The sequence below is a fragment of the Cygnus olor genome, unplaced genomic scaffold (genome assembly GCF_009769625.2).
Source record: "Cygnus olor isolate bCygOlo1 unplaced genomic scaffold, bCygOlo1.pri.v2 scaffold_120_ctg1, whole genome shotgun sequence".
NCBI lineage: Eukaryota > Metazoa > Chordata > Aves > Anseriformes > Anatidae > Cygnus > Cygnus olor.
The window spans coordinates 1-24,879 of NW_024429099.1; the positions used below are offsets into that span (position 1 = coordinate 1).

The window sequence follows — 24,879 nt, forward strand, 5'->3', positions numbered from 1 at the left end:
GTCGCGGGGAGCATTCGGGGCCGGATCCTTCCCACCTGATCTCCTCGGCGCCCATGTGGAAGAGGAGGTCGGTGGAGGTGAGGCCGAAGACGGTGCCGTCGATGTCCAGGGTGCAGGGGTCCGAGACGAAGAGCACGCGCTGCGGGGAGAGGGGGGCAAACGGACCCCAAACGCCCCTAAATGGCCCCAAATCCTACCCCAAACGGGCTCAGGGGCACGAAAAACCCCAAATCTGCCCCCAAACACGCTTGGCTTTCCTTAAATACTGCAAGGTGGGACCTAAAAACCCCAAATCTGCCCCCAAAAGCGCTTGGCTTTCCTTAAATACTGCAAAATGAGACCTAAAAACCCCAAATCTGCCCCCAAACACGCTTGGCTTTCCTTAAATACTGCAAGGTGGGACCTAAAAACCCCAAATCTGCCCCCAAAAGCGCTTGGCTTTCCTTAAATACTGCAAAATGAGACCTAAAAACCCCAAATCTGCCCCCAAACACGCTTGGCTTTCCTTAAATACTGCAAGGTGGGACCTAAAAAACCCCAAATCTGCCCCCAAAAGCGCTTGGCTTTCCTTAAATACTGCAAAATGAGACCTAAAAACCCCAAATCTGCCCCCAAACACGCTTGGCTTTCCTTAAATACTGCAAGGTGGGACGTAAAAACCCCAAATCTGCCCCCAAACACGCTTGGCTTTCCTTAAATACTGCAAAATGAGACCTAAAAACCCCAAATCTGCCCCCAAAAGCGCTTGGCTTTCCTTAAATACTGCAAGGTGGGACCTAAAAACCCCAAATCTGCCCCCAAAAGCGCTTGGCTTTCCTTAAATACTGCAAAATGAGACCTAAAAACCCCAAATCTGCCCCCAAAAGCGCTTGGCTTTCCTTAAATACTGCAAAATGAGACCTAAAAACCCCAAATCTGCCCCCAAAAGCGCTTGGCTTTCCTTAAATACTGCAAAATGAGACCTAAAAACCCCAAATCTGCCCCCAAAAGCGCTTGGCTTTCCTTAAATACTGCGAAGTAGGACCTAAAAAACCCAAAATTGCCCCAAAATGCGCTTGGCTTTCCTTAAATCCTTAAATGCAGGCCCCAAACCTGCCCCAAAAAGCCCTAAATCCACCCCAGAACACCCCAAAATGCCCCCAAATGCCCCAAAGCCGCCCCTAAATGCCCCAAACCTTCCTATAAATGCCCCAAAGCCGCCCCAAAACTTCCTATAAATGCCCCAAACCCACCCCAAAACGACCCTAAAATGCCCCAAACCCGCCCCAATCACGCAGAGCTCCCCGCAGCCACCCCAAAACCGCCTCAAATTGGAAAAAGAGGCAGAAAAAAAAGCCCCAAAATAAGAGGGCTGGGATTTTGGGGTGAAATGGGGCGTTATTGGGTCCGTTACCGCTCTGTCCTCCTTGGGCAGCTCGGGGCAGGGGAAGGGCGGCTGCGGGTAAACGCAGTCGTGGTGCACGTCCCGGGGCGAGGGCACCAGCACCAGGTGTGGGGCGGCGCTGCCAACGGGGCGAAAAAACGGGATTTAGGGTCAGGGAGGAAAAAAATTGGGGTCCAGGGGATGGGGAGAAAGAAATTGGGGTTTAGAATTGGGGTTTAGGGAAAAGGGAGGAAAAAAACGGGGTTTATGGAAAGGGGAGGAAAAAATGGGGTTCAGGGGACAGGGAGATAAAAAAAAGGGGTTTAGGAAACGGGGAGAAAAAGGGATATTTAGGGGACGGGGAGGAAAAGGGGGGAAAAATGGGGATTTAGGGGACGGGGAGGAAATAATTGGGGTTTAGGGGATGGGGAAAAAGAAACTGGGGTTTAGGGGACAGGGAGATAAAAGCAGGGGTTTAGGAAACGGGGAGAAAAAGGGATATTTAGGGGACAGGGAGGAAAAGGGGGGAAAAAATGAGGATTTAGGGGACGGGGAGGAAATAATTGGGGTTTAGGGGATGGGGAAAAAGGGAGATTTTTTGGGATTTTGGGGAGGGGGAAGCCGTGGCCCCTACCTTCGGGTCCCTTCTAGGATCATCTTGAGGCAGAGCTTGAAGACGTCGGCGAAGGAGGCGGGGAGCTGGCAGTTCTGGGGGAAAACGAGGGGGTTTTGGGGAAAACGAGGGGGTTTGGGACAAAACAAGGGGTTTGGGGGGATTCCTCGCTTCCTCCCGCTTTTAGGGCGCCCCCCGGCCTCCCCTAAAGGAGATGAAACGGCCAAAATGATAAAAACGCCGGGTTTTGACTCATTTTGGGGGCTCGCGACCCCAATCTGCCCCAAATCCACGGGGATAGGGAGGATTTGGGGTGAAAACCGCCGTTTTTTGTGGGGTCGAGGCCACGGGGGGGCCCCAAAACCCACAAACTCGCCCCCCCCTCGGACTCACCTCCACCTGCTCGTGCTTGGCGTCAACGAATGGCCCGAACTGCGAAGAAATGGGGACAAATCAGAGGAAAACGGGGGCAGGCCGGCCCCAAAACCGCCCAAAAAAAAAGGTATTTTGGTGATTTCCCGTCGTTAAATTCAAGTTTTATCCCCCTGAAGCCATCGGGGTGAACCTCGTTGTGGATTTAACTCCTGGGGGGCTCCAAAAGCGCCGCTGGCTCTTAAAAATTGGGATTTTTTTGTAGCTTTGGGATGAAAAAGAGGCTTTTTGGGTTTTTTTCCCCCCAAAAGAGGCTCTCCCCCTTAGCAACCCCACAAAATTTCCGTGGTTTTAGTGGGTTTGGGGTCAATTTTAAGGCGTTTCCGTGCCGTAAGCGGGAAGTTTTGGCTCAAATACAGGGACGGGAGAGGTCTGCAGGAATTCTGGGAGGGGTCCTAAGGGAATTTGGGGGGGGTTTAAGGAAAATTTAGGGAGTTTTGGGGAAATTTTCGGGGGGGGGGCACCCCGCAGACCCTCACCAGGACGCAGACGTCGGGGCGGTCGCGGGCGATGACGTCCAGGAGGTCGGAGAGGGGGTCGAAGGCGACGCTGTCGGAGGTGGCGTAGGGCCCGCAGGCCACCAGCACCGCCCGCTGCTCGGCCCCTGGGGGGTCGGGGGGGTCAGGGGGGTCTTGGGGACCCCCCCCGCACCCCAAAATTCCCCCCCCGGTCCCGTTAGGTTGAGGGGGAGGGAAGGGGGAGGCGCTGGGGGCTCACCTGCGGCTGGCGGCGGAGGGGAGGGGAAGGGAAGGGGCTGGGGCTGCGGAGGGAAGAAAGGGCCCCAAAATGGGGTGAAACGGCCCCAAAATAGGGCGAAATGGCCCCGAAATGGGGTGAAACAGCCCCCCCCCCCCCGAAAAAATGGAGCCCCAAAAGCGGACCTGACCCCAAAACAGGAGAAAACCAGCCCCCCCACCCCCCAAACCCTCCTGGGCAAAGTTGTTTCCCCAAAAATATCCTAAAAGCAGCCCCCCCCCACCCCCCCCTCAAATAGGGACCCCCCAAATCCCCTAAAATGCCCTCCCCCCCCCCGAGTCTCCCTGGTCAAAACTGCCCCCCCCCCCCCCCAAACATCCCCAAAACAGGCACCCCAAAACCCCCCAGCTAAAACCAAGCACCTGAAGACCGGGACAAAATCAGGTCGTCCCCCCCAAAAAAAACAGACCCCCCCCCCCCCAAAACCAAGGCCCCCCCCCCCCCCCCCCAATCAAAATTGGGACCCCCCCCCCAAAATCCCCTCAGTCAAAACTGGGACCCCAACCCCCCCGCCAAAACCAGCTCCCCCCCCCAAAACCCCCCTCAGCCAAAACCGGGACCCCGAAACCCCTCCAACCCCAAACCAGGCCCCCCCCCAACCCCAACCCAGCCCCAAACCCGCCATTTTTCACCCCAAATCCACCCTTTTTCACCCCGAAACCCCGCTGACCTCGTAGAGCCTGGACACCACCAACTTCTTCCCGGTGCTGTTGGTCCCCTCCACGGCCACGACCTAGGAAAAAGCAAAAAAAAAAAAAAAAAATAAATTAAAAAGGAGGAAAAAAACCAAAAAAAACCCAAATTTGGGTGCTTTTGGCGGGGGGAAAAACCCGACCTGGCCGGGGAAGAGGGAGAATTCGGGGAGCTCGGAGAGGTCGAGGGGGACGCGGGCGCCCGCGGAGCGCTGCCGGTCGCCCTCCAGCACGGCCGACTTGGCGTTGAGCTTCCCGTTGCTGTCGCAGGCGATTTGGCCCAGCACCGTCACGGGTTCCTGCAAGAGCGCCCCCCCCCCCAAAAAAAAAAAAAAAAGGGGGAAAAAAGAGAAAAAAAAAGTTAAAAACGTCAATTTTTAACGGAGGGATCTGGGACCCGAAAGAGCTTGCCTGAGCCGGGAGGAGCGCCGAGGCGAAGTCCTCGAGGCCGTGGTGGGTCCTGAGCGCGGCGCCGAGCTCCTCGATCCGCCAGCAAAGCGCTGAGGGAGGGGGGCGGAGGGAAAAATATCAACGCCCCTAAAAAAAAAAACAAACCCTAAAACGCCCCAAAACGAGGGGGTGACCCCCCCCCAGCCTCACCTTCGCGGACGTCGAGGGGTTTTTGGAACATGAATTTGTAGGATTTGGTCAGGGAGTCATCGGGGGCGGTGAAAAGTTTGGGGGCGCAGCCGCCGGAGCCCCCAAAAAGGGTCTGGGGGCCGCCGAAGGAGGCGACCACCTCGCCCCGGCCCCCCCGCGCGGCGTATTGCTGGGGGGGGGGTGGCGCTAAATGGGGGGAAAAAGGGGAGAAAAGGTTAATAAGGTAATAAAGGGGAGGGGAAAGGGGAAGAGGGGAGGGAGGTTTTACCTGGGGGAGAGGCTGGAGGGGGAGAACAGCGCGTAGGGGCTGCGGGACGAGGGGGGCCGCTTGGGGCGGGGGGTGGCGGGGGGGCCGCCGGGGCGTTTTTGGGTGGTCTGTGGGGAAAAAAGGAGGTTTTGGGGTCACTGGGGGTGGCAAGGGGGGGAAACAGGGAGGATTTGGGGTCAAACCGGGGGGGTTTGGGTCGCACCTTGGACGGCGTGGTGTAGGCGTCCAGCAGCTCCTCCTCCTCCTCCTCCTCCTCGTCCAGCCTGGCAGCTCGTTAAGGAGTAGAAACGCCTCGAAACCACCCCGAAATCCCCAAATTTTGTGGGGTTTTTCTTTTAGGGCGCCCCCAGCCCCACCCCAAACCCCTCCTCGTCAACATTTAGCACTAACGAGGCTTTGCTTGGGAGTCTCCCCCCAAAACCCTCCACGTTTTTCTTTTTTACGTTGGAACTTTAACTCGTTTTTACCCAAACCAGCCCCATTTTTTAATTTTTTAAAATAAGTTTTGCTTTCTCCCCCCGATTTCCCCCCCAAAACGATACAGCTCCTGCAAGGAGTGGACGTCGCGGAGGCCGCCGTGGCGGCTGCTCGGCCTCCGGGAGGCTCTGCTGCCCCTCTTGGCGAGGACCTGGGGGGGGGGGAAAAAAAAAAAGAGGGGTGGGCGCGCGTGGCCCCCTTCTGCCGTCTTTTTGGGGTCTTTTCGGGGTCTTTTTGGGGTCCCCACCTCGTGCTCGAAGGCGGCGAGGCTGTCGAGGGTGAGCTGGGGGTCGAGGTCCTTGCTGGTGACGAAGGCCAGCAGCTCGTTGGCCAGCGGCACGGGGCCCAGCCGGTGCGTCAGGCTCAGCTCCAGCACTGGGGGGGGGGGAATGGGGGGGATTTGGGGTCCCGCGAGACCCCAAAAAGCCTCGGGGGGGGGTTGGGGTGAGAGCAGCCCCGCCAGGTGTCACCCCCGCGGAGCCCCAAAGCGCCCCCCCCCCCCTCGCTGTGTTCCCCAAACGTTTTCCCTGCGGTAGGCGATACCACCCCAAATGCCTCTCCGACAGCCCCAAAATCGCCTGAATTCCCCCCAAAAGGCTCCTCTGTGGCCCCAAACACCCCCCCGTGACCCCAAGCTGTCCCCAAACACCCCCCTGTGACCCCAAGCTGCCCCCGTGAGCCCAAACTCCCCCCCCCGACACCCTCTGTGACCCCTTGGACTGCCCAAATCCCTCCTAAACACCTCCCTGGGACCCTGAAAGCCCCTGAATTGCCCCAAACACCTGCCTGAGACCCCCAAATCCCCACAAACCTGCCCCAAACCCTTTTCCTGTGACCCTAGAAGCCCCCCAAATCACCCCAAACACCTTCCTGTGACCCCAAAACCACCCCAAACCGGCTCAACTCCCCCTCAAATTACCCCAAACACCTGCCTGCAACCCCGAAATCCTCCCAAATCACCTCAAGCCCACACCAAGTCACCCCCAACTCCCTTCGAATCACCCCAAATCCCTCCCTGTGATGCTGAACCCACCCAAATTGCCCCAAACCCCTGCCTGTGACCCCAAAGCCATCCCAAACCGACCTAACTCACCCTCAAATGCCCCAAACACCTTCCTGCGACCCCGAACCACCCCCCAAATCACCCCGAACACCTGCCTGGAACCCCATACCCACTCCAAATCACCCCAACCCCTCCTCAAATCGCCCCGAATCCCTCTCCGTGACACAGAAACGCCCCGAAGTTGCCCCAAAGCCCTCCCCCTGTGACCCCAAAACCTCTCCGAATCATCCCAAGTCACCCGAAACGCGTCCCTGGGACCCCAAAACCCCCTCAAGTAGCCCCCAAATCCCCTCACACCCGCCCCGCGCCCCCTTCCCCCGGCCCTTACGCTTCTCGGCCACGTCCTCCCCGTCGCAGCGCAGCTCGAAGAGCGCCAGCTCCCGCAGCACCGCCTCGGCCGTTCCCGGTCCCGGTCCCGGCCCCGTTCCCGGCCCCGGTTCCAGCCCCGGCTCCGCCATGGCCGCGCCAAAAATCCCGCGCCGGCGCGCCCCCGCCGCGCTTTACGGCAGCCAGGGGGCGTGGCCTCGCCTTATAAGGGCAGAGCGGCCGCAAGGGGGAGAGGGGCTGGAGACAGGGGGCGTGGCTATGCAGATTTCGGGTGAGATTAGCCAACGGGAGAGCGAGGGGCGTGGCGACGGGGGGGAATTCCCGATGGGGGCGTGGCCATGCAGATTTCGGGCGATATTCGCCAACGGGAGAACGAGGGGCGGGGCGATAATCGGAGAAAGGCGAGGGGGGCGTGGTTATGCAGATTTCGGGCGAGAGCAGCCAATGGGAATGGAGGGGCGGGGCGAGGCTCTTAAAGGGACAGAACTGGCGGGAATTTTCCGGCCCTAATAGGGGCGCTTCTTGGGACCGGGGGTGGGGGGGTCAAAGGGGGTCAAAGGGGGTGGGGGGTTATGGGGTCCCGGGGGGGGCTGGGGGTACCTGGGGGGGGTCCAGGGGAAGATCTGGGGGCTGAGGGGGGATCCAGGGGGCTGGGGGACCCCAAAAGGGAACCCCCAGCTCCCAGGGGTGCGCCCCAAAATGAAGGGGGGGGGGGGGGCGTAAGAAATGGGGGAAAAGGAGCAGGAAAAAGAATTTTAATAGGATTTTTGGTTTTTGGGGGGGGCACACAGTACAAAATAAGAAGACCCACGCTGGCACCCGGCGGGCAGCAGATCCCTGATTGTGGCACCGGGGGGGGGGGGGTCCCCAAAACCTGTCCCCCCCCCCCAAAATTCAGGCGGAGCGACAAAAAGCGCAGAAATTCCCCCAAAACGTCCTCGGGTCAGGCGAACATGGTGAGCTGCAGCCACTGGGGGGAGGGGGGGCGTCAGGGGGGGGCCCGGCCCGGCTTTTTGGGGTGAAATCCCCCGGGTTTGGGGCGGGGGCGCCTACCTGCAGCAGCCCCACGGTGACGACGCCGTCACGGTCCCCGTCCAGCGCCTGGAAGAAGCCTGGGGGGGAATGGGGGAAATTTGGGGGGAAACGGGGTTAATGGGGGAAAGCGGGGGGAAATTGGGGTTAATGGGGTGAAATTGGGGGGTTAACGGGTGGGTAATAGGGGAAACTGGGGGAAAACGGGGGGAAAACGGGGGAAAAATGGGGGGAAACGGGGTTAACGGGGGAAACCAGGGAGAAATTGGGGAGAAATTGGGGTTAATAGGGGAAATTGGGGGGTAGCGGGGGGGGTAATAGGGGAAATTGGGGGTAATAGTGGGGAAATAGGGGAAATCGGGGAGAAATGGGGGGGTAATAGGGGAAATGGGGGGAAATTGAGGGGTAATAGGGGAAATTGGGGATAATGGGGTGAAATAGGGGAAATTGGGGGCCATTAATAGGGGAAATTTGGGGAAATTGGGGGGGAACGGGAAATTGAGGAGTAACGGGGGGGTAATGGGGAAATTGGGGGGAAATAGGGGAGCAATAGGGGAAATTGGGGAATAATGGGGGGGGTAATAGGGGAAATTGGGGAAATTGAGGGGGAATGGAGTAAATTAAGGGGGAATAGGGGGGAATAGGGGAAATTGGGGGGGAATAGGGGAAATTGGGGGTAACAGGGTAGGAATGGGGGTAATAGGGGAAATTGAGGGATAACGGGGGAGATATAGGGTAAACTGCGGGAGAAATGGGGGAAATTGGGGGGGAAATGGGGGAAATTGGGGGGTAATGGTGAGGCAAAAGGGGAAATTGGGGGGGGGGACAGGGAAAATTGGGTGGGGAATGGGGCTGGGGGATAATGGGCTGGGTTTAAGGGGAACGTTGGGCAAACCGGGAGCATTTGAGGGGGAAATTGAACGCCCGCCCCCTCCCCTTTTCTGCTAAAGCCCGCAATTTTCCCAACTTTTCCTCTTAAATCGGGTAAAATTGTGAAATCCTGGGAAAACCCATAAAAACCCCACAGGAATTAAGGGGAAAGACGGAAACCCCGCAGCATTTAGCAGGAAAAATTCGAAAAAGTACATGATTTAAGGGGGAAAAACGGGAAATCCTACAATTTCCCGCTAAACTTCGAGGGTTTTCCACCGTATCCCGCTAAACCCTATCATTTCCAGGGGAAAGTTGGCCAAACTGGGGGTTTTTAGCAGGAAAACGGCGCTCACGGAACATGGTCTCCAGGCGCACGAGGCAGCAGACGAAGTTGTCGAAGTCGATGGCCAGGTCGGGCTCGGCGTAGCGGGTGATGATGAGCTCGTGCAGCTTTTTGTTCAATTTATACCCTTTTAGGGCAAAAAAGAAAAACCCCGATTTGTCCCCAAAACGTTGCGGGAGGTGACGTCAGCGGGATTTAACGAGCCCCGAATTAATTAGGGCCGCGTTACCTGCCGCTTCCAGCGCCATCCGCATCTCGTAGGCGCTCATGCTCCCGGACTTGTCCAGGTCGAACTTGCGGAACACGGCCTGCCCGCCGACCCCAAAAACCCCCAAAAATGCCCCAAAACGGGGGGGACGACGGGTCAGGGCCCCCCCCCGGGGCCGTCCCGCCGCGCCCCGAGCCCCCCAACCCACCAGGTAGTTGCGGATTCGGTTCCACAGGACGTTGAACTCCACCAGCCCCAGTTTGCCGTTGCCGTCTTTCTACGGGGTCGGAAGGGGTTAAGGAAAAGCGCCTGGGCTTCGGGGGCGTTTTGGGGGAAAAAAGGCCTTTTTTGGGACCCCCAGAAGGAGGCGTCGGGGAGGATACGTCCATGAGGTTGACCATGCTGCGGCACGACTCGATGCTGAAGCCTTTGGTGCGGAGATCCTTATCTACGGGGCCAAGAACGCGCTCGGCGTCACGAAACGGCGGCTCGGCCCCGTTCGGAACCCCCCGTTACAGGTTTTTTTGGGTGCCAAACCGCACGTTTTGGGTCAAAATCCCCCCAATTTGGGGCTTACGTTTGCCGATGATGCGGTTGAGGATGGTCTGAAGCTCGGTGACGCTGATTTCCATGTCCTGGGGGGGGGGGGGAAATGGGGGCGGTTGGTGTCGCCCCCGTGCCCCCCGCGCCGCGCTCCCCGCGTTCCCCTTACCGGCCCCGCGAGCTGCTTGAAGAGCTGCTTGAAGTTGGCGTCGATCTCGCTTTCCGAGAGCACTTTCTGGGGGAAAAAAGGGCGGTTTGGGGTCAAAGGGGTGAGGGGGAGGAAGGGGTAGCGTCGTTTGGGGGACCCTCACCTCGTCCGGCAGCGTCGCCTGGATCTTGTCGTCCATTTCCCTGCGGGGGGGGAGGGAAAAAAAAAAAAAGGGGGATCGGGGCCGTTGGGGAGCGGGGTCGCTAGCGCTAACGGGGCGCCGCTAACGGGGCGCCGCTAACGGGGCGCCGCTAACGAGGCCGCTTACTCGGTGCCGGCTCTCTTCTCGGAGAAGACGCGGAGGACGAAGTCGCCCTCCTTGTTGGGCTCGAAGGTGGAGGGCACGACGATGTACTCGCCGGGCGGCAGGCGGAAGCGGGTGCTGACCTCGCGCAGGTTGATGAACTGCTCCGAGCGGGCGCGCGACGCGTTGGCCAGGAAGAAATCCCGCTTGAGGTGCACGCCCGACTGCCCCGCCAGCTGCCGCGGGGGGGGGAAAAGGGGGGCAGAAGTCAGAAAAGGCCCGGAACGCCCCCAAAAGCGGCTCTAAACGGCCCCCGAATGCCCAAAACGCGCCCCGAAAGGCTCCAAATGCCCCCAAAATGCACAAAATGGGCCCAAAATGTCCCCCAAAACACCCAAAATGCTCTCAGAAACGCCCACAATGCCCCCAGAAACGCCCCAAACGCCCCCAGAAACGCCCACAATGCCCCCAGAAACGCCCAAGACGCACAAAGTGCCCCCCAGACTTCACCGAATGACCCCAGAAATGCCCCGAACGCTCACAAATGTCCTCCAAAATACCCCAAATGCCTCCAAAAACACCCAAACGGACCCCAAAACTGACCCGAGTGCCCCCAAAACCGCCCCAAGCGCCCCAAATGCTCTCAAAACACTGCGAACGGCCCCAGGAACACCCTAAATGCTCCCCAAACTGCCCCTAAACACCCCAAATGGCCCCCAAAACATCCTAAATACACCCTAAATGCCCCCAAAACATCCCAAATGGCCCTCCAAACATCCTAAACATCCCCAAAAAACCCGTAACATCCCAAACGCTCCCCAAATGCCCCCCAAAAACCCCAAACACACCCCCAGACGCCCCCCAAAAAACCCAAACACACCCCAAAATGCCTCCCCAAAACCCCAAACACCCCCCAAATGCCCCCAAAACATCCGAACATCCCCAGAAACACCCGAAACGCTCCTCAAACGGCCCCAAACCCCCCCCCCGAAACACCCCAAACGCGCCTAAAACCACCCCGGTATGCCCCGCAAACACCCCATACACCCCCAAAACCACCCCAAACGTGTCCCCAAAACCCCCCAAACGCCCCCCAACCCCCCCCCTCCCCCCCAAACCCCCCCACGTGCTTTCCCGTTTCGCTCTCGGCCGCTGCTCCGGGTGCCGGCGGCGGCGCACCCACCTCCGGAGGGACCTGCGGGGACGGGGCGCAAGAGGTGAGGCCGGCGGTGACGCCGGTGACACCGGGGGACGCCGGTGACATCGGGGGGCCACCGGGGGGGGGTCGCGGGTACCTCGTAGACGGCGAAGCCGATGGTCTCCATGTCCTTGCCGTAGCGGCGCTCGCGGCGCCGGTGCTTCTGCATCAGCGCCAGCAGGAAGCTGCAGCCCGGCTCCCGCCCGCCCGCCTCGTCCCCGTCGTCGTCCACCTCCTCCAGCTGGATCTTGAACTGCGGGTTGATCCAAAAAGTGGCTGCGGGAGGCAGGGGGGGGGGGGGGGTTAAAAAGGGGGAAAAAGGTGAAAACGGAGACAAGGAGGTGGTTTGAAGGGTGTGGCTCGCACGCCGGGGCGCACCGGGGTAGTTGCGGCAGCCGCCGGCCGTGCTGCCGCGGCGCCAGGTGCCGTCGTAGAGCCGCGTGTTCCACTTGCGGAATTTGCGGGACTGGAGGGCGTCCGGGGTGAGGTTGCAGATCTCCAGGCGGGTGAATTCCCGGAGGAAATCCCGGAAAGCCATCCTGGGGGGAGGAGGAGGAGGAAGGTTCGTCCCCGCCGTCCTCCGGCTCAAAGCGGCCGCTTTGGGGTTTTGGTTTTTTGGGTTTTTTTTTTGCCCCGTTTCGGCGCTGACCAGAATTCGCCGTCCTCCATTTTCACCATCAGCTGCTGCCTCAGCGCTGGCTCCACCGCGTTCCACTCGGACGAGCTGCGGGAGGGGGGGGGAAGGTGAAATCCCACAAGGCCGCTTCGTTAATTAGCGTTAACGAAGGCGCTCGGGGCGGGCGGGGGGCTTACTTGTCGCTCCAGGGCCCCGTCCACTCCACCTCGCCCCAGGGGTTGCGCATGCGGATCAGGTCCAGGGCTTGGCCGCGGTAGTTGATCTGCAAAGGGAGGCGTCAGGCCCAAAAAGTGATGATTTTGGCCCAAAACGGGCCCGTTTTGGCCCAAAAGAGACAGTTCAGGCGCAAAAAGCGCCACTTTCGGCCCCAAAAGCCCCACTTTCGGCCCAAAGAGCACCGACTTCAACCCTAGAAGTGCCAACTTTGACCCCAAAAGCCCCAACTTTGACTCAATAAGTGTCATTTTCAACCCAAAATGTCAACTTCAATCCTAAAAGCCCCAACTTTGACTGAAAAAGCCCCACATTTGACCCCCAAAACATCATTTCCAAGCCAAAAAGCCCCGATTTCAATCCCATAGGCCCCAACTTCGACCCTAAAAGCCCCACTTTTGACCCAAAGAACGCCAAGTTTGACCCTAAAAGTGCCAACTTTGACCTCAAAAGCCCCAACTTCGGCCCCAAGAAACCCTAATTCAACCCCACAGGCCCCAATTTTGACCCAAAGAGCACCAACATTGACCCTAAAAGCCCCAATTTCGATCCCAAAAGCCCCGATTTCGACGCGAAATGCTGACTTCAACCCTAAAAGTGCCAACTTCGACCCAAAAAGTACCTATTTCAACCCCAAAAGCCCCGGTTTTGGCCCCGAAAGACTGTAATTCAACCCAAAAAGCGCCAATTTTGACCCAGAAAGCCCCAATTTTGACCCAAAACGGCGCCGGCTCTCACCTGCCTGGCTCCCGTCACCGAGTAGGCGTGCCCCTTCACCAGCTTCTTGAACGTCACCGCCTCCATGTCGAAGGCGCTCGTTATCTGCGAGGGACCAAGCAAACGACCCCGTTCCGGTGTCGCGCCCCCCCCCCCCCCCGCCCCAAAAACCGCCTTTTTTCACCCCGAAACGCGGCGGGAGACTGACGTCGATGGAGCAGCCGAGCAGGGAGCCCCGCTCCAGCGCCTTGAGGATGATTTGGTAGAGGTCTCGGGGCGGCTTGCGCAGGTCGTACCACTCGGTCACGCCGCCGGTGAAATCCTCGAAGCCCTCCGAGGTGCTGCCGCCCGACAGCGCCTCGTAGCAGCCGTTCACCCTACGAGGCGGGGGGCGGGTGAGCCGTTTCGGGGCTTTTTCGCCCCAAAATGAGGAGGGGGGAGGGAAGGGGGAAGGCGTACTTGGCGTAGGCTTTCTCCAGCAAGGCGCTCCAGAACTCGGTGCCCTCGGCGGAGTGGACGAAGAGCAGCTTGCCGTCCTTGGTGGGCAGGTAGTCGTCCACCACCACGTCCAGCCACTCGCCGAACTGCCAGATCTAGGAGGAAGAGGAGGAGGAGGAGGAAGGCGAGGCCGAAGATGGCCCCCCCACAACCCCAGGGGGGCGCTGGGGGTCCCCCTTGTTCCTGCCGCCAACGGTAATTCAAAAAAAAACCAAAAACAACAACAAAAAAAAACACCTCACGTTGCTTTACAAATCCCGATCAAACGGAGAAAACTGAGCCCTGACGGGGATCGCCCGTCCCAAACTGGCCTTTTTTTAGGGGAAAATCACCATTTTGGGGGCGCCGCAGTGCCGGGAGGGGGACCCGGGGGTTGTTTTTGGGGCAGAAAGGGGCCGTTTGGCGTCGGCGGCGTTCAGGGAGCCCCACCTGGAAGTGGAAGATGCCGGCGTAGCCGTGCTGGAAGCTCTGCCCGTGCGGCACCACGCGGTGCAGGATGGTTTCGTTCAGCGTCAGCGAGGCGATGGCCGCCAGCAGCCAGCAGTCACCTGCGGGGGTTTTGGGGGAAAAAACGCCTTTTTCTGGCCGCCCCATAGCCTTCCCTCGGCCCCAGAGATTCGTTAGGGGCGCTCAGGGGAGGTTGCGGCCGTCCCCGTCGCGGTTGAACCTGTTTAACGTGACCGAGCCCGCTCCGGCGGCGGCACCGCGGTGGAAAGCAACCCTAAAATTCCCTGATTTGAGGCAAAAAAGTGAGGAAAAGAGTAAGAAAAAGGAGTTAAAGGCACTTACCCAGCGCTCCCTGGCAGATATCGGTGCGCGTGGCCCCGTCCACGATGAACTGCGGGCGCGAGCACAGCTCCTGGGTGGCGAGAAGAGAAGGCAACGGCCCCAAAATCAGGAAACGTGTGTTTTTCAGGGAAAAAAAAAGGAAAAAAAAGAAAAAAAAGGAGGGTTTGCTCACCGTGGGCCTCATCCACTGCACGCCGCGGGTTTTGGAGGAGCCGGGGCCGAGCTCCTTGAAGCCGAGCGAGGCCGGGGCCGGGGGGAAGGCGTCGTCGCGGAAGAGGGAGCCGGAGCGCAGGCAGGCGTCGCGCAGCGCGGCGAAGTCCTGGCCCTGGTAGCGCACGGCGTTCTCGTGGCGGCCCAGCCCCAGCGCCTTCGCCCGCTCCCGCTGCACCTGCGCCGAGACGCCCGTGCAGTACACCGGCACCACCGGCGCCTCCGCCATCCTGCCGGGGAGAAAAGGGCCGCGGGGGAATCTGAGCCGCCGGCGTTCGGGTTGGAGAGATCCGGGAGCCGAGGATGGGCCCCGGATCGAGGCAGCGGGATCTGGTTTCCCCCGATTTGTTCCCCAATTTGGGGAGCCGAGGACGGGCCCCGAATTAAAACACCGGGATTTGGTTTCCCCCGATTTGTTCCCCAATTTGGGGAGCCGAGGACGGGCCCCGAATTAAAACACCGGGATTTGGTTTCCCCCGATTTGTTCCCCAATTTGGGGAGCCGAGGACGAGCCCCGAATTAAAACACCAGGATTTTGATTTCCCCAATTTGGGGAGCCAAGGATGAGCCCCGAATTAAAGCACCAGGATCTGGTTTCCCCCGATTTGTTCCCCAATTTGGGGAGCCGAGGACGAGCCCCAAATTAAAACACCGGGATTTGGTTTCCCCAATTTCTTCCCCAATTTGGGGAGCCGAGGATGGGCCCCGAATTAAAACACCGGGATTTTGATTTCCCCAATTTGGGGAGCCAAGGATGAGCCCCGAATTAAAACACCAACATTTTGTTTTCCCCGATTTGTTCTCCAATTTATGGAGCCGAGGACGAGCCCCGAATTAAAACACCGGGATTTGGTTTCCCCAATTTCTTCCCCAATTTGGGGAGCCGAGGACGAGCCCCAAATTAAAACACCGGGATTTGGTTTCCCCCAATTTGGGGAGCCAAGGACGAGCCCCGAATTAAAACACCGGGATTTTGATTTCCCCAGTTTGGGACCAAAGAGCGAGGCCCAAAATAAAACACCCACGTTTTGATTTCCCCAATTTGGGGAGAAAAGTGGGAGCCCCAAACTAAACCGCCGACATTTTGCTTTCCCCGATTTGGGGCGAAAAAGAAGAGCCCTGAATTAAAACACCGGGATTTTGATTGCCCCAATTTTCCCCCAAATCCCGGAGCCGAGGCCTCAATTCAAACGCCGACCCCCAGTTAAAATCCGGACGTTTTGCTTTCCCCGATTCAGGAGCAAACGAGGAGCCCCCAGTTAAAGCCGCGTCTCCCCGCGCTCGTTAATACCCTGGTAATTAGCCTCAGGAGGGCTAACGAGGGCCGCTGGCCCCCAGCCGGCGGGGGCTGGAGAGCGTTTTGGGGTTTTTGGGGGCGGTTTAGTCCGCTTCGGGGTCACAGCTGGGAGCGACTGGGAAGAAAAAGGGGTTATTAGGGTTTTTGTTTTTCCCTATTTCTGCCTTTTCTGCCCCCAAAAACGCGGCTGGGTGGGTTGTGGTAGCGCCTGAGCATCCGTTACGAGCTCATTTTGGGGAAAAAAAAGGAGGTTTTGGGGGAAAACAAGGCGATTTGGGGGGAAAACGGCTGCGAGTTGAGTGGTATAACCTTGTGAACGCCGCGTAAAAAGTCACCAAAATAAGCAAAAAGCGGGGAAAAAAAAAATAGGCCCCAAAAGGAAGGGGAAACGGCCCCAAAAGGAAGGGGAAACGGCCCCAAAAGGAAGGGGAAACGGCCCCAAAAGGAAGGGGAAACGGCCCCAAAAGGAAGGGGAAACGGCCCCAAAAGGAAGGGAAACGGCCCCAAAAGGAGGGGAAACGGCCCCAAAAGAACGGGTCTGGCGAGTCTGGGCGTGTGTCACGGCCGCTCCCTGCGCCCGTTAGAGCTGCGAAGGGCGTAATTAGGCTTCCGGGAGTTTAATTAAGGCCTGGGGGGGTTAATTAAAGCTTTGGGGGGTTAATTAAAGCCTGAGGGGGGGAGTTCGTTAAGGTCTGAAGGGGTTCATGAAGGACTGAGGGGGTTAATTAAGGACTGGGGGGGGGTTAAGGAGTTGGGGGCTTCGTTAAGGACTGGGACGGTTAATTAAGGACTGAGGGGAGTTCATTAAGGACTCAGGGGTTAATTAAGGACTGAAGGGTCTTCAGTAAGGACTGGGGGGCCTTAATTAAGGATTGGGATCTTAATTAAGGACTAGGGGGGTCTTCATTAATGACTGGGGGGCTTAATGAAGGACTGGGACATTAATTAAGGACCGGGGCGCTTAATGAAGGACTGGGGGGGCTTCATTAAGGACTGGGGGGCTTCATTAAGGTCCGGGGGGGGGGCTTAATTAAGAACTGGGAGGCTGCGTTAAGGACTGGGGAGGCTTAATTAAGGAGCAGGGGAACCTAATTAAGGACCGGAGGGCTTAATTAGCGCTGCAGGAAGGCGAGAGGCAGGTTGGCGACCCCGCAGCCCAGCGCGCCCTGAAAGCACCGATTAACCCCCCCCCCCCAAACCCCCCTAAATTGACCCCAAAATGAGGGGGGGGAAGCCTCAACCCCCCCCCCCCCCCAAAGGAACGTGGGGCCTAGCGCGCCCCAGCCCCTTACACCCCCCCCCCCAACGCCCCGTTAACGAGCTCCCCGTTAACGAAGCCCCCCAGCCCTCCCCGGGTGTTTTTTTTTTTGGGGGGGGGGGGGCGAAGTGACCCAAACCCCGCTTTTTTTCAGCCCGGTTTGGGGAGGAAGCGTCCCGGCAGGTGCCGCAGGGCGAGGGCTCAACCGGCCGCCGCTTCGCCTCCCGTCGGGGGAAAACAACCCCAAACCCCCCCCCCCCAGAAAAAAAAAAAACCCACTAAATCCTGAGGGAAAACCCCGCAAAGCCCAAATCCCTCTCGTTTCTCCCCAAACCAGGCTCAAATCCCCCCCCGAGGAAAGAAAACAAAAACAACTTTCCCGGGTAAATCAGGGCTCGGCCGCAAGGGGACCCTTCCCCTTTTTTTTTTGGGGTGGGGGAGGACAGGGACGTACCTCGATTTGGGGGGAGGGGGGAGAGGGGAAGGGGGGAGCGCCGCCAAAGTCGCCGCTTTTGGGGTAAAACCGCCCCAAACGGAAAAACTGAAAGGAAAAAGGACCCGAAAGCGCCCCAAAGGCTTCCTGGAGCTGGGAGGCGAGGCCGGGCCTCCGCCGAGGCTCCTCCCTCGAGGAGACGGGGCCGGGGGGGGGGGGGGAGGGGGGAAGAGGGGAAACGGGGTGAAAAAAAGGGATTTTGGGGGCGCTGAGGTGGGAGGGGGGGGAAGGGGAAGGGCTTTGGGGTGGTTTCTGGGGGTTTTGGGTGCGGCCGCTGCTGCGGGTTTTGGTCCGCAGTGCCGCAGGGTTGGGGGGGGGGGGGCGGCGCCGCGCGACACACGGGGGTGTGTGGGGCCGGGACACGCGTGTGGGAGGCGTGTGGAGGGTGGGACACGCGTGTGGGAGGCGTGTGGAGGGTGGGACACGCGTGTGGGAGGCTGTGTGGGGCTGGGACACGCGTGTGGGAGGCGTGTGGAGGGTGGGACACGCGTGTGGGAGGCGTGTGTGGGCTGGGACATGCGTGTGGGAGGCGTGTGGAGGGTGGGACACGCGTGTGGGAGGCGTGTGTGGGCTGGGACACGCGTGTGGGAGGTGTGTGGAGGGTGGGACAGGCGTGTGGGAGGCGTGCGTGGGGTGGGACACGCGTGTGGGAGGTGTGTGGAGGGTGGGACAGGCGTGTGGGAGGCGTGTGTGGGCTGGGACACGCGTGTGGGAGGTGTGTGGAGGGTGGGACAGGCGTGTGGGAGGCGTGCGTGGGGTGGGACACGCGTGTGGGAGGTGTGCGGAGGGTGGGACGCGTGTGGGAGGCGTGTGGAGGGTGGGACACGTGTGTGGGAGGTGGGACGCGTGTGGCAGGCATGTGGAGGGCCCGACACGCATGTAGGTGTGTGTGGACTGGGACACGTGTGTGGGAGGTGTGTAGAGGGCCCAACACGCATGTGGGAGGTGTGTGGAGGGTGGGACACGCGTGTGGGAGGCATGTGTGGACTGGGACATGCGTGTGGGAGGTGTGTGGAGGATGGGAGACGCATGTGGGAAGCGTGTGTGGGCTGGGACATGCGTGTGGGAGGTGTGTCAAGGGCAGGGACACGCGTGTGGGAGGTGTGTGTGGACTGGGACATGCGTGTGGGAGGTGTGTGGAGGGTGGGACACACGTGTGGGAAGCGTGTGTGGGCTGGGACATGCGTGTGGGAGGTGTGTCAAGGGCAGGGACACGCGTGTGGGAGGTGTGTGTGGACTGGGACATGCGTGGGGGTGGCGTGTGGAGGGTGGGACACGCATGTGGGAGGCGGGACACGTGTGTGGCAGGCATGTGGAGGGCCCGACACGCATGTGGGAGGTGTGTGGAGGGTGGGACACGCGTGTGGGAGGCGTGTGTGGGGCTGGGACACATGTGTGGGAGGTGTGTGGAGGGTGGGACACGCATGTGGGAGGTGTGTGGAGGGCAGGAAGCGTGTGGGAGGTGTGTGGAGGGCAGGGACACGCGTGCGTGTGGGGCTGGGGCACACGGGGGCAGTTTGGGGTGTGGGGGAGGCTGCAGTGCATGTGCGGGGCCAGAACACACGTGGGACATGTGTGTAAGGGGGGTGCACACATGTGCAGGGCCATGACACGCGTGGGGCATGTACGTGCCAGTTTGAGACACGCATGAGAGCCTGGGACACGCGTGTGCAGGGCCAGGCCACACGAATCCGGGACTTGTGAGTTTGTGACACGTACGTGCCACCTGCAACACGTATGTGAGCGTGTGACACGCGTGTGCAGGGCCAGGACATGTATGGAACACGTACATGGCGCTCTGTAACATGTACGTGAGCTTGTGACACGCATGTGCAGGGCCAGGACATGCATGGGACACGTGTGTGAGCCTGGGACACGCGTGTGCAGGGCCAGGCCACACGAATCTGGGACGTGTGAGTCTGTAACACGTATGTGGCAGCCTCTAACACATATGTGAGCCTGGGACACGCGTGTGCAAGGCCATGACACCCGTGACTCTGGGACATGCGAGTCTCTAACACGCGTGTGCACCTGTGACACGCGTGTGCGCCAGGTTCGGCTGCACAGGGGACACGTGGAGGGCCAGCACACGCGCGTCACGCGTGTGACACGCGTGTGACACGTGTGTAACATGGAACAGCACCGCCCATCCCTACCTGAACCCGCGGCGCCGCTCCTTCCCGGGCGCTTCGCAGCGGCAGGGCCCTGCCGAGCAAAAACAGGCGGTTACGGCCCCGCCCCCGCTCCTTTTTCCCCTTTTCTACCAAAATTCGGGGGCCCTTTTTTGGCGGCGCCCGCCGCTCCCCTCCCGTTCCCCCCCCCCCACAACGGAAAAATAACGACCGAGCGCTTCGCGTCGCCCGTTTTCACCCCTTTTTGCACCAAAGGTGCTGCAGCCCCTCGCTGCACCCCCTGACTTCGGGCTCGTAACAAGAAGGGGGAGTTTTGGGGCGAAAAACGGCAAAAATGGGTGTCGGTTGCGGGGTGGGGTGGCAACAGCAGCAGGTGGTGCTTACGACAAAGGATTTGGGTTAGATTCGTTGGAAAAGTGGGCAAAATAAGGGGAGAACACCCCAAAACGGCCAAGTTAGCACCGCACGTGGGCGGCTCAGCGAGCAGAGACGGATTTTGAGTTAAAAAGCCCAAATTTTGGGCAAACTGTGAGAAAAACGCGGGGAAGGCGGCCCTGAGCCAGTCACGCCCCGAATTTCGGGCGCTCAGCGGGTTTCGGCGCAGCCGGGGGGGGGCTGCAGGGGGAGGATGAGGACGGCGGGCGCCGGGCCTTGGTCTTCGTCTTCATCTTCATCCTCTTCCTCCTCCTCTTCCTCCCGGGGGGGCGGCGGGGGGGCACGGGGCCGGGGGTCCCCTGCGTAGCTGCGGACGGCCCCGCTGTGGCGCGGGGGGCGCTCGCGCAGCCAGGCCCAGTGCGAGGGCTCCGTCGCCATAATCTGCGGGCGGGGAGGGGGTTCGGGGAGAAAAATGTACGGTTTGGGGCAAAACAGGCAGGGTCCAGGGAGAAAAGGGAGAAAAATGCGCGGTTTGGGGCAAAACAGGCAGGGTTGCAGGGCAAAAGTGCAGGGTTTGGGCAGAAAAGGGAGAGAAATGCACAATTTGGGGCAAAATAGGCAGGGTTTGGGGAGAAAAACGCACAGTTTGGGGCAAAACAGGCTGGGTTTGGAGAGAAAGATGTGCGGTTTGGGGCAAAACAGAGTTTGGGGAGAAAAATGCACAGTTTGGGGCAAGACAGGCAGGGTTTGGGGCGCGAAATGTGCGGTTTGGGGTGAAAAGTATATGGTTAGGGGCAAAACGGGCAGGGTTTGGGGAGAAAAATGTATGGTTTGGGGAGAAAAACGTGCGGTTTGGGGCAAAACGGGCAGGGTTTGGGGAGAAGAGTGCCGCTGGGGAGCTGGCATGAGTGCACTGGTGGCACGGTGAGGGGTTCGCTGCTGGGTTGGGAGCATGGAACTTCCAGAAATCACTTTTTAAGGCTTAAAATAAAAATTTCAAAAAAAAAAAATAGGCTTTAAGAGAAGCACGCTTTGAGCAAAGCCTTTTAAAAATGAACCTAATTTCAAAAAGCGACATTTTTAAGCAAAAAGCTGCGGGGAACGGACAGCTCCACCACAGCCAAGCAGCGAAGCCGCAGGACCCCATCTCTCGTCGATCCTTCCCCCGTTGTGATGGTGGCTGGGGGATTTTTTTGGGGCCGAACGAGGGGATTTTGGCACCGCACTGACCTCCTCGCAGCAGTGCCGGCTGACGGCCGCCCGGTAGCTCATGCGGGCCCAGAGGCGGTCGCGGCGGCGCAAGAAACGGGGAAAGAGCCGGCGCCAGCCCGGCCCCAGCGCCCAGGGGAAGATCTCGTACTTCTGCTCCTCCTCGTCCTCCTCCATGTCGTTCGCCAGGTACCTAGGGGGGGAAAACGGGGTGAAATCGGGGCGTTTTGGTCAACGAGGGGATTAGTGAAGGGTGTCGTTAGGGCTTAATGAACGTACAGGGCGGTGAAGAGGTTGATGCGGGTGTACTCGGCCGTGGGCAGCCCGGCGCGCTTGAAGTACGTCAGCGCCATCGCCAGCAGGTACTGGGGGGCAGCGGAAAAAAGGAGGTTTTAGTCAAAAGCGGGCACCAAAAAGCGGCGGGTTTGGGTCAAAAAGCTGGAGCCAAATCACGGTGGTTGTAGTCAAAAAAAAACGGGAGCAAACTGTAGCAGTTTTAGCCAAAAAACACAAAAAACTGGAGCAAACCAGCCACGGTTTTAATCAAAAAACACAAAAACCAGACAAAAATCAGTGTGGGGTGTGTTTTTTTTTTTTTTTTTTTGACTAAAATGGTCAAAACCAGGACCAAACCACAGCAGTTTTGGTCAAAAAACTGAAAACCTGGACAAGAATCGGTGCTTTTTTTTGACTAAAACTGCCAAAAACAGGGCCAAACCAGCAACTGTTTTGGTCAAAACACAAACAGGTCCAAACCAGAGGCAGTTTTGGTCAAAACGCCCCGAAACTGGACAAAACCAGTGTGTTTTTTGACTAAAACTGTCAGAAATAGCACCAAATCAGCAGCAGTTTTGGTCAGAATACCCCAAACGGGACCAAACCAGTGGCAATTTTGCCCCAAACCCCAAGGTAGTTGCATTTGGGGCCGACTGACCTTATCAGAAATCCTATAGCAGACATCTGTTGAGAGGAACTCCTGCACCACGTCATCTTCTGTAACGAGACGGAAACAAAATCAACTATTTAAAAATAATGCTGCAGCACACGCCCCATACATCTACCTTTTTTTTTTTTAAAAAAAAGAGGGAGTTTTGGGTAGTTTTCTTGGGATTTGGGTGTTTTTGCCCTTACCCAGGAGGCTGAAGAAGGCTTCCCGCTCCTGGCGGTGCAGGTGGAGGCTCCGCGGGGCGCTGGCGGGGGTCGGGGGCTGCCCGCAGGCTCCCCAGGCTGGGGGGGGTCTCCCGCTGCACCGCTGCCCCCCCAAGGGGGCAGAGGCCGGAGGGGGGGTGAGGCTGGGGGGCTGCTTCATGGCGCCGGGGGGGCGGTAGCTGTGTGGGGAAATAACCCAGGGTTGCCCCAAAATGGACCTGACACCCCAAGCCCCCCCCCCAAAGTTGGAGGCGTCCCCCCCAAGCCAGCCCCCCACCCAAATCCCCTTTAAAAACCAGCCCCCCCCCCGCCAGACCCCTCAAACAGCCCCAAAACATCCCAAATTCCCCCAACCCAGACCCCTCAAACAGCCCCAAAACCTCCCAAATTCCCCCAACCCAGACCCCTCAAACAGCCCCAAAACCTCCCAAATTCCCCCAACCCAGACCCCTCAAACTGACCCAACCTCCTCCAGAAATACAATTTTAGGGCTCCACAGCTCTTTTCAGCCACTTCAGGCCGCAAAAAAAAAAAAAATATATTTTTTTTTTCTGAATAAACAACCCAAAACTGGGTAGAACCATGGCAGGCGTGAATAGGCGAGCTGCACCGAGTGGCTTTTCTCCCATCCTTTAAGTAGTTTTAGGGAAAAAAAGTAGGTATAGAGGGAAAAAAAAGCATCACGTTTTTGACAAATTCAGGTTTAACTCCTTCTTATTCCTCTGTGCCACGAGGAGAGTGCAGAAACGCCCTTTTCTGGCCCCAAAACAGAGTGGCACACATCACTGCCTGGTTTCCCAGAAACAACAGAAGGAAATATATATACGCACACAAACATTTTAATTCTCCAGCTGACGTTTTTTGGTATGTTTTGACGTTTTGGGATATGTTTTAAGGCAGGAAAACACCTTTGTAGTGTGCTTTGTCCCACCAATTTCCCACCCTTGCGCCTCACGTGCAGCTCTGTACCTAACCTCCTTGCTCCCATCTTCTCAGCAGCTTGTGTTTTTTTTTCCACTATTTCACTGGTTTGTTGCTTTATTGTCGTTATTTCAGTATTCTTTGTGTTATTTTAAGAGTGTAATGGTCTTCAGGAGCTCCTTTTTCTTGCTAAAGGGATGTGGAGCACACCCAGCTGCAGCCTCGCCACCAGCTCTACTGAGCCCAAGGTGGCAAAATACTCTTTAAAAAGCCCCAGAACACCTCAAAAGGCACCTGCTAGGAAAATTAGAGCTGCAATTACTAGAAAAAAAAATATGTTTTTTTAAAGCCAGGACTCCTGGTTTAAAGATGCAAAGTGCTCTGAAGGGTTCAGAAAATTGGAAGGGCGGAACGATGCTATTCCCTCCACAGTACGCGATTTATCTGATACTTTGTTAAAAGAACAGATATTTTGTTAAAATAAATATGTTTTAATCAAAACTTCAATCATAAAACACACATATTTTAACCAGGGGAGTAAACACCAAGTGAATCCTAACCTTTGAGGCATTCAAACGATCTTTCCAGGTACTGGAGTCTGATGCTGAAAAGGGTTGAAAAACAATAAAGGAAGCAGTTTGGGGTTAAAGCAGCTCTCATCTGGGCCAAAGCAGCAATAAGGACAACTAATTTACCTCCCCCCCCCCCCCCCCCAAAATAAAACTGGGCTCATCTCCAATAAAAAGCATGAAAACACCTCATTTGTGCAGGTTTCATTGCCTCTCCCAGCACCTAACCTCAAATAAAGTGATTTTAGTTTTGATGGTGGCAGCCAGGAGAGGGGACGCCTCTTGTAGCCCCTTGCTGAAGGGCAAACAGCAGCCACTCCACCAACTATTGAGGAAAAAAAAGGGGAAAAACACCGTTTTTTTTTAAGGCAGGAGGAGAGGGTTAAAGTGCTGCACTTCACCATACCTTAATGCACATGGACAGCAGAGCCCTCAGAGCTTTTTTCCCCCTCAGAAAACCACCGGGGTCCCCCTTCCCTCAGCGGGAGAGAGACGAGATGCACCACATACAGTGAAAATAAAAAGACTTACGGGGCTATTTTCACCTTGCACCACCTGAACTCAGCCCCCCACAGGCGGGCAGGGGGGAAAGACGGTAAATTTACCTCAAAAATCCCCATTTTTTCCTCTCAGAAAATAAAGGGGAAACAAATCACCTCAGAAGCAACGACGACGCCCAGGCGTTTTCCCGCCTCGCGCTTTTCCCGCCCTTCGCCTCCTCTCTCCTCCCCCCCCCCTCACCTGAGCAGACCGGGCGGGGCGAGAGGCGGGACCAGCTTAACCCCGCCCCCGGTCGGCATCCGCCTATCTATAGGCCGCCCACCCACGCCGCCGGCCAATCAGAGGCGGAGTAGGAAGAAGCCGCCCGCCCCACCCCTCTCTCCTGAGGTCTCGCTGTCAGTCAAAGCTGCGAAGGCGGGACTTGAAGCGACGCCGGCCAATCAGAAGAGCGAAACAGAAGGGGAGGCGTTGTTGATAGGCTGAGATCTGTGAGGGGAAAGCAGAGGGCTGAGGCCGAACTCAGCTCATCGCCCCCCCCCCGTCTCCCTTCCTCTTAGCAACAGCCGCGCGGGACATTTTTCTGATTGGCCGAGAGCCGCGCGGGCTGGCCAATGAGAGCGAGCCACGGGACCCTTGGCGCTCCCGCCCCCCTCCCTCTGCGCCGGCTGAGG

At 58.3% G+C, this 24,879-nt stretch overlaps 3 protein-coding genes and 1 long non-coding RNA gene across 4 annotated transcripts; 1 reads left to right on the forward strand and 3 right to left on the reverse strand.

Annotated features, from left to right (window-relative positions):
• Nucleotides 1-4: 4 nt before the first annotated feature.
• POLA2 (DNA polymerase alpha 2, accessory subunit) lies at nucleotides 5-7,082 on the reverse strand (the record flags this gene model as incomplete). The annotated part of the gene is given in 16 exon segments (XM_040543603.1): nucleotides 5-139; nucleotides 1,394-1,502; nucleotides 1,998-2,071; nucleotides 2,370-2,408; nucleotides 2,888-3,012; nucleotides 3,126-3,168; nucleotides 3,835-3,897; nucleotides 4,000-4,155; nucleotides 4,268-4,356; nucleotides 4,457-4,634; nucleotides 4,636-4,642; nucleotides 4,725-4,831; nucleotides 4,927-4,987; nucleotides 5,267-5,352; nucleotides 5,449-5,576; nucleotides 6,593-7,082. Coding segments are annotated over 16 exon segments (1,530 nt in total), but the record flags the coding sequence as incomplete, so codon positions are not given.
• A 248-nt stretch (nucleotides 7,083-7,330) lies between these two features.
• CAPN1 (calpain 1) lies at nucleotides 7,331-17,473 on the reverse strand. Its single transcript, XM_040543591.1, has 22 exons — nucleotides 17,314-17,473; nucleotides 14,267-14,534; nucleotides 14,095-14,164; nucleotides 13,735-13,853; nucleotides 13,267-13,400; nucleotides 13,016-13,184; nucleotides 12,829-12,912; nucleotides 12,054-12,139; nucleotides 11,890-11,964; nucleotides 11,619-11,779; nucleotides 11,338-11,516; nucleotides 11,226-11,237; nucleotides 10,067-10,278; nucleotides 9,902-9,941; nucleotides 9,760-9,825; nucleotides 9,625-9,682; nucleotides 9,431-9,495; nucleotides 9,256-9,324; nucleotides 9,069-9,147; nucleotides 8,850-8,966; nucleotides 7,645-7,703; nucleotides 7,331-7,561 (listed from the first exon to the last, which is right to left on the reverse strand). Exons 2-22 carry the CDS (start codon nucleotides 14,531-14,533, stop codon nucleotides 7,535-7,537), a joined length of 2,148 nt encoding a protein of 715 aa, XP_040399525.1. The 5' UTR covers nucleotide 14,534; nucleotides 17,314-17,473; the 3' UTR covers nucleotides 7,331-7,534.
• A 25-nt stretch (nucleotides 17,474-17,498) lies between these two features.
• On the forward strand, nucleotides 17,499-18,815 carry LOC121063229. Its single transcript, XR_005815927.1, has 3 exons — nucleotides 17,499-18,109; nucleotides 18,308-18,584; nucleotides 18,702-18,815. It is a non-coding gene; the product is annotated as an uncharacterized LOC121063229 (long non-coding RNA).
• Nucleotides 18,816-19,779: 964 nt separating this feature from the next.
• On the reverse strand, nucleotides 19,780-24,522 carry SPDYC (speedy/RINGO cell cycle regulator family member C). Its single transcript, XM_040543593.1, has 6 exons — nucleotides 24,449-24,522; nucleotides 22,200-22,396; nucleotides 22,003-22,061; nucleotides 21,348-21,433; nucleotides 21,090-21,261; nucleotides 19,780-20,300 (listed from the first exon to the last, which is right to left on the reverse strand). Exons 1-6 carry the CDS (start codon nucleotides 24,505-24,507, stop codon nucleotides 20,070-20,072), a joined length of 804 nt encoding a protein of 267 aa, XP_040399527.1. The 5' UTR covers nucleotides 24,508-24,522; the 3' UTR covers nucleotides 19,780-20,069.
• Nucleotides 24,523-24,879: the final 357 nt, after the last annotated feature.